Source organism: Bidens hawaiensis, unplaced genomic scaffold (genome assembly GCF_021521415.1).
Source record: "Bidens hawaiensis isolate Kalapana, Puna unplaced genomic scaffold, B.hawaiensis_p1.1 tig00025460_1, whole genome shotgun sequence".
Lineage (NCBI taxonomy): Eukaryota > Viridiplantae > Streptophyta > Magnoliopsida > Asterales > Asteraceae > Bidens > Bidens hawaiensis.
In genome coordinates this window covers 127,044-140,076 of record NW_027494073.1, presented here as the reverse complement: position 1 = coordinate 140,076, position 13,033 = coordinate 127,044, and the positions used below count along the sequence as shown (strand labels likewise).

Genomic DNA, 13,033 nt, shown 5'->3' with positions numbered 1-13,033 from the left:
ATCCCTAAGCTTGGATAATAATTTTTTATGTTTTGTTTTTCTTTCTTTAATATTTTGGTTTTTGGGGGAGAAAATGGGAAAATACAAAAATATTGTGCTTTCAGTATTTACATATATAATCAAAAAACATTTAAATATTTCAAAAATCCAAAAAATCATTCAAATATTTCAAAAATACAAAAACATTAAAAGATTGTGCTCCTCAAAAAAGAGATTTTGAAGCAAAAAGAGAATATGATAGTACATTAATCCTTTTATTCTGAAATTTAAATATAAAAGTAGGCTTAAAAGACTGAGTGCTTAAATGCATTGGTGCATAGATAGGTCTTAAACAAACAACTAGGGTAAAGTATTCGATATAAACATAAAATTCCCAAATTGAAAGATGTGTTAGTCTCATCCAAAAGTCTTTGTAATGATGACAGAAATGTAATAGTCTGTCATACTCAAGCCTTATGTTTGTTTGATCACCAAAAAAATAATAATAAAATAAAATAAAAAATCAAAATAAACCACCTAGTTTATGGTTAACATTTCAATGGTGTATGGCTCTATGGCTTCAAATCCTGTATTAATGGGATGCCTCAAGTTTGTAGATACTGTGAGTCTTTATACGGTTTATCATCTGTTTATTCATAATCTGAATATTAAAATGCTTTAAGAGCGAACCCTTATAAGTCAATAAACTTAATCATTGTTGTACTTCGTACTACTTCACTACTAACTTGATCAAACATGTTGTTAGTCATACATTGTTCATTCCTTGAGTGCGTCTTAATACCAATAAGAAACTGACCCTAGGGGATACAATGCATGTAAGCCATACGGATGAACTCATGCATACTCATTCACAGTAAAGGAAGCTTGGTGTATTTCTTGATAACAAGGGCATACCTTGTAGTGAGGATTATTTGCTAAGATTGCTCAAAAACTAAAAAATCATATATTTTGATCAGCAGGCTTAATGGTTTAACTCAAGTTGGGGCGACATGGTAAAAGTCAAATTAAGCCTGAACTGAGATTAGAGGCTGATAGTTTCTGATATCTTATGCTTTAATTGAAACTTAATCATATAACAGAAATACTTGAAAAAGTTTGTTATAAGATTTAAGTGGACAACAATATTAACGACCAACGTAACAACAGTCATAATAATGTCGAAGAATAAACCTGCTATGGAGAATTTCTTTATCAATATGATTCTCTGCTCAACTCACAAAAATATGTAATGCTTTCGTAGATTACATTTCATATTTGTCTTAGTTTTAGTTTTGATTTTGTTTTTAGTTTGAAAGTATTCGAAATCCAAAAATAAGGTTCGAAGGATCTAGGATTTGATGGGATGTTTGGACACAATAAAGTTCGATTCTCTAAACTTATTGATGTATTAAGGTATGCTGAGCAAGAGGATTGTGACATTCGTCACTTTCGGTTTAACTTGTATTTGTATTTGTATCGGAAACCCGACCCATTTTGTCTTTTGGATCCTTTGTTATTAATAAAATATTGGGTTTTATGTTTCATTTATGTTTCACAATTGTCGGATCATGAAAACACTATTTAATTATTAAAAACGACTTAAAATAAACTTCAAGGACCCAAATCGCCAAACAACCAAAGCTAAAAGGGTGTTTTCAACTAATGGATAACCCTTATGGGCAACCCTTGCCTTTTCCACAATAAATACAAGTCCAATGCACCCATTTTTGTTGGTCATTATTCCTCAAAACTCTCCTAATCTAGATCTAAGTATTCTTCTTCAAACTCTTGATAGTTTGACTTCTCAAGGTCAAACTAATGCTAATCTTTCTTTCTAACTAATTTTTGTTAATTAAAGTTTGTTATTATAGTTTTTTTAAAACATACTTCCCTTGTTTCCTTGGGTTTACCTTCTCCGACCATGGTCGGTTTAGGTGTATTGCTAGGCAATGGCTACATGGAGGACTATTATAGTCCTTGATAAACACTTTAATTTTGTTTAAGCTTATTAATATTGTTTAGTCCTTAGTTACTTTTAGTTTTCAAATCATTTTAATAGTTCAATGGTATTTGGGTATGTGGTAGCCATTCTCGGTTTCATCTAGAGACAAGAACTGAACCAAAACCGAACTTTTGTTTAAATACTTTATTATTAACATATTGTATGTAAGACTTGAGTATTATTATTTCTAAGTTTTTTCTAATGAGTTCTATGCTATTTGGTATCTGGTTACCATCCTCGGTCTTATTCTGAGTCAAGGACCGCACCAAGACCGTACTCTCGTTTAGATGCTTTAAATTTAAAATGATTTAATAATATGTTACATGTAAGATTTGTATATTATAAATTCTAAGTTCATTTTAATAAGTTCTATGGTATTGAGTATGTGGTAACCATCCACGGTCTTATTCCGAATCAAGGACCGAACCAAGACCGAACTAAACCGAGTTCACTCGCTTATGACACACTAGTTGTTTTTTGGGCCATCGAATCTCATATTTTCTTTAAAACTATATTATAAACTAATTTTAATTGTTTTCTCATATACTTGGTATGTCAGATCCAACTTGATCTTATAACAAGTTTGGACCGACAAGGCCAAACACTCGCTTAATGGACATCAAGGTTCTTCTTAATAGAACTACACACTTGGTTAAGTTTCTTTTGATTTCATTGAGTTATCTTATAACATTTATCACTTTGGAATCTCGGCTTCGAGCTTGGCCAATTATCAAGACTCGAACCGACAAATCCGAACACTCGTAAATCTCGATTTGGTATCTATTTAACTTTGCAATTATACCCAAATATTTACTTAACAAAGGTTAAGTAAAACAAATGAATAGAATACCGAGACCCGACTTCGAGTAAACTTGCTTTTTAAAAACCATTACTTTAATTCCTTATGTATTTACATTTTAGCCTTCAAACTTTAATTATTTATTTTACTTGTCAAGTTATTTTACTTTAAAGCTTTTAAAACCATCTACTAACTCAAGATCCTTTTTAATCTTGGTCTTGCTCGTTGAACTTACCCTTCCCCGTTTTATCGCAAACTAATCCTTCAAGTTACTTATTTCATGTGAGTACATTTAATTCCCTGTTTTCACTTTTATACGTTGGGGGTAACATGCATACTTATTCAAAACAAGAATGATTTATAATACTCTATCCTCAAACCACAAACTCTAGGGTGTATGATACTTATAATATTTGCTCTATTGTGTGTTATATGTTTCATATGATTTACGTGCACGAGTGTTTATTTTTATGTTGTTGAGTCTCAATAAGTATGATCATACGCACCCCTAACTACTTTAGCCTTGTGCTAGTAGAATAAGGCCTCATTATCCGAGTATATCGGTTGTTACCGATTAGAAAGGATCCTCATTTACTTATGATTTATATACCGCAATTGTTGCTTTTATTTATAGTCTCATATACGTTTGTGGATTTCGCCTCATATTATATATACTCAAAACTATGAAATTGCTCACCGAAATTAATGTTGACAAATATTATTTTATGCATTGTTACATGTTTGATTGGAGTTTGAAGATACCATTTCATTTGAGACCGTTTAGGTTATTAGAAGAATGAACAATTTATTTTTTTATGTTTGATGTTATTTTGTATGAACAAGTTTTGTTATTTGGTTGATTGAATGAAATGAATGAGTTGTTTAAATATTGTCACTTTAATAGTGTCTTGTGTTCTTGGGCAATCCGTTGCACCCCGACATGTTCCGCCGCCTTTGATCGGGGTGTGACAAGGATGATAGGCAGGTCAAAGCTCGTGCAACTGCTCACCAAATGACAACATTCAAAGCTTCGAAGACCGTCAAAGGTGATATCGTCTCTTGGCTCTACGAATCTGAGCTTAATCAAGTGGGAACACTGCGTGCAATATTATCAACATATTGCGGATGTTCTTACTTTGCCGAGGGGGGACGTGCGTACTTTTGCAAATAGGTTGTTCATCAATCGTGGTAAAAGCGAGATGACGGATTTGTTCTATCAACACTTACAGTTTGAGATACATCACGGTTTCAAATTCTTTAAACCTTATGAAAAAGAAAAAAAAGTAACAATTATCTCAAAGAAGAAAGAAAATAACAATTATCTTAACATGAGATGTTGACCTTTTGTTTATTCTTTCTTACTTTCTGGTCTCCTTCAAGTGAACACAACAAAAAAAAATGGAAATTATGCTCTCTTCACGCATGTACACCGAAGCCATACTCAATTTGCTTTCATTTACGTGCAAAGCCCAAGGCATAATCACTTCCCTTTATTTCTTTAATGTTGACCGTCAATTTGAAAGAGAATGATGGCGACTCCAAGGTTTAATTCAAACAAAAAAAAACTAACTGACTTTGATCTTCAATGTTCGAACAGACCCGCGCGACGATCCTAAGGATTTTCCCGGTAATCCAGTCAGCAAACACAACCAACAAAACCAACCCTAGCTCGCAATCTTCCAGTTTTCCGACGAGCGAAAGAGATAAATGAACCTCTGTGAATTGTCTCAGTGCAAAACCGTGTGTTCAACATGTTGGGTTTCGTAGGCCTTTCGGTGTAGGCCCGGTTTATTATTTGAAGTCCAAAGGGCAGGCCCGGCCCGGTTTGGATTTCTTGTTTAATAAGATACAAACCCTAAGTGTTTCTCTATATATATGCTTGTTATGTAATTGTAATCGTTGTCACTCAATAAAGAATATTTAGTTGCCACCTGTGGACGTAGGTCAGTTTAGACCGAACCACGTTAAATCCTCGTGTCCGTTTATTGCTTTCGTGTCGTGTTCAGTTTCGTGTGTGCGTTTAATCCTAACAAGTGGTATCTAGAGCTTAGGTTCGGATCACACGAAGAACACGTTGAACCAGTCCCGTACGTCGCCGTCACAACAAGAGTCGGAGCTAGGTTCCGCCGCGTTACCGTAGGGTTTCGCAGTTGTTACCAGTATATTGTGTCGCCGCAGATCTGCGTTGAGGTTCTGTTTGAAAGCAGTTGAGCACCGCATCACCACCACCGCGTCAGATCAGAAGACGTCACCGTGGACTCTTAGGCAGGTGTCTAGTGTCGTTGGGTTCTTGATTGTCTGTCCGACCATAACTTAGTATTCGTCATCGTTCTAAGCAGGGGCAATTTGGATTGAGCATAATAAAAAGGAAGTTGACTTTATTGTTTTGTTCTTGAAGTTCGTGACTTTCAAGAAAAAGTAAAGGAGAATTTCTTTTTATGCCATCTTTACTGTTAACGTAAAAGGGAAAGAGAAAAAGGTTGTTTTTTAGTTTTCCTTTTGTTAATTAACCAAGAGAATTATTTGGGTCAAGAAATTAATATTTTTTGCAAAGTACGAGTTAAGAACATAAATCCGATCCTATTTTAGTTGAAGAACCGTTATCAATCAGAAGAAGCGTTAAAGTGCCAACTGCGTTTGTCAGGTTTTATCGTTTCAGTTTTCTGATTTACAGTTCGTTATTCCGCTGCGTTTAAATAGGTTGATTGTTTAACAGAGTTTAGTAAACAACTGTTAAGTTCAGGCCCGTGCGATTGTTGTGTCTGTCTCTGTTTTTATCCAGTTTTTTTTTTAGTCATTGTCATGGCAGAAGACGGAAAGGTTTCGATACAGAAGTTTGATGGACAGAAGTTTGGTTGGTGGAAGATGCAGATTGAGGCACTACTTTGTCAGAAAGACTTGGATGTAGTGTTTTGAGGATGAAAATTAGAAAAGTTGTTAGAAGCACATTGGAAGAAGTTAGACAAGAAAGCTAGGGCTTGTATTACACTGTCGTTGTCGGAAGATGTGGCGTTTAACGTCATGAAAGAAACCACAGCCCCTGGTATGATGAACGCACTATCCAACATGTATGAGAAGCATTCGGCAGCAAATAAGGTTTATCTTATCAGAGAGCTAGTGACAACTCGAATGAAAGAGGGTGGGTCAGTTACAATGCATATCAATAATCTTAATTCGAACCTCCCCCGCTTAGTGTCAGTCGGCATTAAGTTTGATGATGAAGTTCAAGGTCTTTTGTTGTTATCCTCTTTGCCCGACAGTTGGTCGCAAACAGTGACTGCGGTTTGTAGTTCGTCTACAAAGATTACTTTTGATGGGATTCGGGATTTGATTCTTGGAGAAGATTCAAGACGCAGAAATTCAAGTGGATCATCAAGTGATATATTAGTCACAGAAGGTGGAGGTAGGGGAAAACAACGAGGCGGTGGGAGTAGGAAGAGGAGTCAGTCTAGGACTCGTAATGATATTGAATGATGGGGTTGTAAAGAGAAGGGAAACTTCAGGAATCAGTGTCCGAATGGTAAGAAAGAGGTGAACGTTACAGAAGTCAACACTGCAGAAGAATGCCCAGAGGATGAGTTTTACGTTCTTAGTGTTGAGGATAACGTTGATGCTTGGGTGATGGATTCTGGTGCATCGTTTCATGCCACTCACTGTAGTGAAACGATGAAGAATCTTAAAGGTTGGGGATTTTGGAAAGGTTCGACTTGCGAACGATGATATTCTAGAGGTTACGGGTATGGGAGATGTTGATTTGATAACTTCAGCCGGTACTTCTTGGACTTTGAAAAATGTTAGGGTTATTCCAAGTTTGAAGAAAAGTTTGATTTCAGTTGGGCAGTTGGATGACCAGGGTTACGATGTTAAGTTCGGGAATGGGCAGTGGAAAGTAGTCAAAGGGAATCTCGTTGTTGCTCGTGGCAAGAAAATTGGTTTGTTATATATGGTCGATATGTCACCGAAAGGAGTGGATCCAGTTTTGGTGAAAGACAAAGTCCGGTTCACAGAATCTCGTGGGCAGAAGAAGGTTCGTGCAAGTAACAAACCCAGAGCCAAAGTGAAGATTCAGGATGAACGAGCTAGGAAGGTTAAATCAGTCAGAGGACATCGTGACAGTGGGAGCACATGTAGTGTTTCTGTTACAGTTCCAGGTCGACAGTGGATTAAGAAAACCAGTATTCCAGCTGTAAAAGTCTCTCCAGTGAATTACTTGCAGAATATGGAGAGTGTTTGTTCTCAGAGCATCTCGGGATCCGGTAGTTTGTTTCAGTGGGAGCCGGTAGGGACAGAGAACGGGTCAGGGGCAGTTTTAGCCGTGACTGACGTGTTGGAGCTCCGGGGAGCTTCAACGGGCCTTCAGGTTAATTGATGAGAAGGCGGTGGCAACTAGAAGATGGTTAATGTTCGGATTACAGAAGTACAATCAGGAGTGCAGACGAGAGTACTCAAGGCCTCCGAGTGGGAGTTTGTTGGGTTTCGTAGGCCTTTCGGTGTAGGCCCGGTTTATTATTTGAAGTCCAAAGGGCAGGCCCGGCTCGGTTTGGATTTCTTGTTTAATAAGATACAAACCCTAAGTGTTTCTCTATATATATGCTTGTTATGTAATTGTAATCGTTGTCACTCAATAAAGAATATCTAGTTGCCACCCGTGGACGTAGGCCAGTTTAGACCGAACCACGTTAAATCCTCGTGTCCGTTTATTGCTTTCGTTTCGTGTTCAGTTTCGTGTGTGCGTTTAATCCTAACACAACAAGCCGAAGCTCTGATACCACTTGTTAGGAACAAAGCGACGTGCATCGGAAACAATACACTCAGACAGACGATTAAACACGCAATATAACATAAAATAATAGCTATAAACAACACAAAAAATTTACGTGGTTCAGTCCCAGCGGAGGACCTACATCCACGGGCTACAACTAGGTTATTTCATTAGTGGTGCAAAGATTATTACATAGTATGGTTATTTATAATATATGAACCAAGGTTAAAGGCTTAATTAACAAGAACAATAACGGGTGAAGTCTTTGTTCTCCTTGTCACCAATTTGAGCCCAAACCCAAAACTAGCTCAAAGTTTTCATAAATCCTAACACATGACACTGACTTTTACCCGATTCTTAGAGATATCTAGACTCTTAGGAAATAAGAACATATTTAACAATGTTTACAAGTATATATTCTTAACAAACAATATTAAAATTACATGTTATGAAAGTGTTATCCTATATAATTTATCCCATCATGACACAAAAATGCAAAAAAGCAACATGTCACATAATAAATACTTTTTCTGCATGCACACGTAATGCTTCCCTCTCCTCTACTCATACTCATCTTATCCCTACTTCAAGATCAGAAGATATTATTCACAAGCAAAATATCAAAATCAGTCCCTCAAGGATAGTCAGATTGGAAAGTTAAGTCCTTCAATCATCCATACATTGATACATACACAAATATGGAAATATGCTTAATGTTTTCTTCTTTATTTTCCATTCACGTTGGTCAAATGATTTTTATGTATTAATCGTAATCTAATATATGTCATGATCTCGACGGCGGACGAAATTAAAGAGAAGCCCATATCCTGATATCCATAATGTGTCTCGAAAGATAGAGCATGCATGCATTCTTCTCGTTTGATGAAAGTAAAATTTCTAAAAAAAAATATGTTGTTTTCGATGATCGAAATATGAACATGAAAGGATATCGTTTTCTAAATTATAGAAAGATGGTTATTTTTTATTTGTGAATTACTAAAATTGAGAGAAAGGTATAATGCAGGGTTGTTGTCGGGTTGTTCAAAAAGCGCGAGGCTCGAAGCTCGCTCAATAAAAGCTCGAATAAAATTAGCTAAAAAATCTTGGCGTATAACAACCTGAGCTAAGTTGGCTTATTTTTGTAACCAGGCCAAGCTCGACCCAAGCTCGGCTCGTCTTGTTGACTCCATAGGCTTGTTTAACTTCAAAATCGACCTCGAGCCTAGCTGAGCTGCCTTGTTTAGTTTCGAGCTCGAGCTTAAACCTACCATGGCTTGACTTGAGCTTGACTTATGAACCACCCTAGTATAATCTATGTTAACATTTTGATGGTTATTACCAAAGAAAAATGATGAGAATAAAAAACAAACGAAAGAAAAACATGTTTCTTATATATGAGATGATGAGTTGCTTAAAAAAACCAAAACCAAAAACAAAAACAAAACTTTACCCTTTAAAAACATTTTTTTACATTATAAAATAGATTAAAAATATATAGAGATACTGGATTTTAATCATCTAAATTTTGGGATTTTGGTCGGTATTAATCTCAACTTATACAATTCTCTAGGTTAATCATAACATATTGGCATCTATCAGATCTTTTCATAACGGGAACTAATCCGGATGTTTATTAAGCCAAATATGTCAAATTAAGTAGGCCAAGCACACCCCTCTTCTTCCCCTACCCCCACCATCCACCCCACACCCTCCTTTCTTTACCGGCGCCACCCATCATTAGGATTTCATTCACCCTTAATCGTGCCTTCGTATCTCCACAAATCAAATCAACAACTTCGTTATCGTCGACCCATCGCTCAATTCCACTGAACTCATTTCTAATTGAAGCGATTTTACTCACGCTCCTCCTCACCGCAAAACCTCTGAACACTTGTTGGATCTTGAGTGCTACTAATCTTTCAACATCGGCATTGTTGTTTGCGGTTGATAAGAAAACAAAAAAATAAAAAATATTAATAAGTAATGATGAATGGTTAGTAATAAAAATAGAATTTACAATAAATAGTAGAAACAAATTGGATAATTATAAAAGTTGATAATCAACCTAAGAATAATAATATTAGTAATTAGGGGTGTGCATGGTAAACCGAATAACAATGACTGAAATCGAAAAGCTTTTAAGAATTTAAAAACCGATTTAAATCGAACTATGCTCACCTAAAGAGAACAAAAAATAAATAATACAAAAGAAAAAATAAACGCACAAATAAATAGTCATTAAGCATCTGGGGTTGAGAGAGAAAGATTTTGAGTTAAAATTTCATAGACAATAACGATTAGTAACCGTGGGGAGAAAAGGTGCAGTATCATAACTCAGGGACTGGTTATGTAAATCAGTGTATTATTGGAATTGGAGTGCACAGCACGACGTTATTGTATTGTAAATCACACTCCGTTACCGGCTACACCTGGTTTCCTTAATCTCTTTCTTTACTCCTACTAATAATATTATCCCCCAATTTTTTTCTTTCAATTAAATCAATTGCCGGTCACCGGAGTTGCCTTACTCTCCGATCACTCAACTGTAAGCACACATACATCAATCTAAACCCTAATCTTGATTCGATCTGGGTTTTGTGTAATTTTTGTTGTTTAATTTAAAGTGTGTATCGATTTGATGTATTGGTGTTTACGTTTCTTGTTGTTTGTTGTTTTGAATAATTGATGATATGTAATTTTGTTAATAGAGATTTATCGAATTAGGGTGCTGGTAAGTTAAGTTGTTGCTTGTTGGAGTAGATGTATGTTTATTAATGTCTAGCTAATAATGCTTATAACAAGCATGCATTTTCATTGGGTATATATGTTGTCACAGTATTCCTCTTTTAAGTTACGTTTTTGTTCGTTTAAACTTGCTTTCTCTGATTAAATGTAGTTGATCACAATTGTTATATTTCGATACAAGATTATCTGGATTTTGAAAGTGAAACGCTAGTACGGTACTGGTTTACGTTTATGGAAACTCGTGTTGCTGTTTTTATTATGTCGGATGACAAAAGCAATTTGGTTAATGTCACGTTTGCGATTTTATTCTTTTCACCAACATGGAGAATTGATATAACTGCAGAATGTTATTGAAAGCTCATTACGCCTTGCTTTATATCTCTTAAGTGTGCTTGTTCCCTTAAATTTGTTTTCTCTAAGTAATTGTAGTTGATCGGAACTGTTATGCTTCGATAAAAGATTATCTGGATTGTGAAGTTAAAACGGTACTGGTTTACGTATACTGAAACACGTGTTGCTGTTTGTTTTTATTATGTCTGATCACGAAAGCAATTTGGTTAAATTCTCGTTTGCGATTTTATTCTTTTCACTAACATAGAATATTTGATACGCAACTGCAGGATATTATTACCTGGTAGATGGCGGAAAAAGAGGAAGGGAAAGCCGACTGGGAAGTTGTATCACTAACAGCATCTACATACGCTGCTGCTCCCGGTCCAGATACGGGAGACTTCAAAAGTGACGAAAAGAGTGACTTGGTTGACACAAATCAAACTGGAACTTCAAACCCGTTGTTCATGTCTGGTCACTTTGTCTTCCCGCCAAGTCAGCATGAAAACTTGCCATTGGAGCCTGAAACCACAGAGATTATTGATGAACCGCAAGAAGAATATGTTCCAGAATCTACTAAAGAAAAAGGAGAAAGATCTTTTGCTAATATTGAGGAGCTAACCGAGTCTGATAACTGGAATATCAAGAAAGGTGGCAAATTGACAATTAATGATGTGGCTGAGAATATTTACAATTCTGGCAAGTTTCAATCTTTTCAAAGTGAACCGACTATGGACGAGTCAAACATAGATGATGAAGACAAAGTGTTGGCGGAATCTGTTGGATCTTTTGACTCGTCCGTTGGTTCAAATGTTCCGAGTTTGCCTAAACATGCCGAAGAAGATTCCTATGATGAATCTGGTTTGCCATATGCAGCATGGTGGAAGAAACAAGCTGTTTCTTTATATGCTCATGCAAAAGAGACAAATACTTTTTGGTCAATCTTCATTGCTGCTGCGGTGATGGGCCTTGTGATTATTGGCCAGCAATGGCAACAAGAAAGATGGCAAGTTTTGCGTCATAGGTGGCATTCTGGCGTGTATGATGAGGTACGCAACTTCATTCGGATAAAAAAAGTGACCTTTTTTGCTTGCTTACGTTGTACTTGTAGAAACAAGATATATTTTATGCAAAGTTATCAAATGCGCTAGGTGCATAGGCCTTGCTTGGGGCTTAGGCGCAAAAAAAGCAAGGGCCTGAAGAAAAAGAAGCGCACTAGAATAAAAAATTAAAAATATATTATGTATAAGAAAAATAATGTTGTTCTTCAAATAAAATAAACAAAAGTTATTATATAACATTTAACGTCATCTAAGTACCAAAATTTTTAAAATAGTCCAGATTAAAACGTAATTCCAAAACTTGAATAACAAAATGTATCAATATAAGTATATAACGCCGTTGACCTCTCCTAGATCTAAGTTCCACTAGCACTCGTTGCATTTTTTTGTTCGCCTTTTATCTTCTGATGCTCTTGGCAGAGCCAATGCCTAAGCGCTCGCCTAGGAACAAGAAGCGCATTTCTTGAGCCTCGCCTGAAAAATGGGCCTAGGTCGCAAGAAGCGAGGGCTTTTAATAACTAGGATTTTATGTCTACCGACTACTGACTTACTTTTGTTCTATGGATATGTAATCAGCATAGCTATTCTAGTATTCACTTGGTAAAGAATTTAAGTGCTGCATACTAGAGACAATTTTGGCTGATACAAGTGGTTTACATGTTATGTTTAAGTTATATTATTTCCATAATAATGAAATTTTAGGATAAATAGTTCTTCTCTTTGGGTAACTTTCGAGTTGTTTTCTTATTAGTCAACGTGTTTTACCTGTTTTGATCCGTTAAGCATTTCCCAAAATTACATGTAATGTTTGATGATTAAGGTAGTTTTTACTGTTGACAGAAATTTGGGAGAATGGTGGGACCAATATCCCGATTTAAGGATGCAATCATAGGTAGCAACCGACGAGGATTCTCCATTAGATCGAGAGATCATTGAAGTTAAAGGTGATGCAATGCTGAAGAAAATAGAGTGGAGGAAAATGTGGAGGTTTTGTGAGTGTGGATAGCAAAGGTTCTGTTTTGAGTATCAGCTGACCAATTTGTAAGAAAACCAGAAAGGATAGAAGAAGTTACAGTTGCTTGTTTGTCCTCTTTTTTTTTTTTAATGTTTTTGTGAATTCTGTTTCTCTCAAATGATAATAAATATTATTTACTTGCTTGGTTTTCTATCCTTATTAAGCCTGGCAAAATGGCCGTGACAGGTCAGAGGTTGGGCTTGGGTTAGAAAGGGTTCGGGTCAAGATAGGCCGCTTTGAAAAAAAAGTATCGTTTTGGTTCAGGTTAAAGTGGGTTTGTACTAAAGCAAGATTGGATCAAATAAGTTGTTTTAGATGAAAAAAAGTACTAAAACGGGTT

The 13,033-nt window shown here is 36.0% G+C and overlaps 1 protein-coding gene across 1 annotated transcript; it reads left to right on the top strand.

Annotated features, from left to right (window-relative positions):
* Positions 1-9,993: 9,993 nt before the first annotated feature.
* LOC143571677 (ATG8-interacting protein 2-like) lies at positions 9,994-12,752 on the top strand. Its single transcript, XM_077057040.1, has 3 exons — positions 9,994-10,087; positions 10,908-11,666; positions 12,519-12,752. Exons 2-3 carry the CDS (start codon positions 10,926-10,928, stop codon positions 12,612-12,614), a joined length of 837 nt encoding a protein of 278 aa, XP_076913155.1. The 5' UTR covers positions 9,994-10,087; positions 10,908-10,925; the 3' UTR covers positions 12,615-12,752.
* The last annotated feature ends 281 nt before the right edge of the window (positions 12,753-13,033 follow it).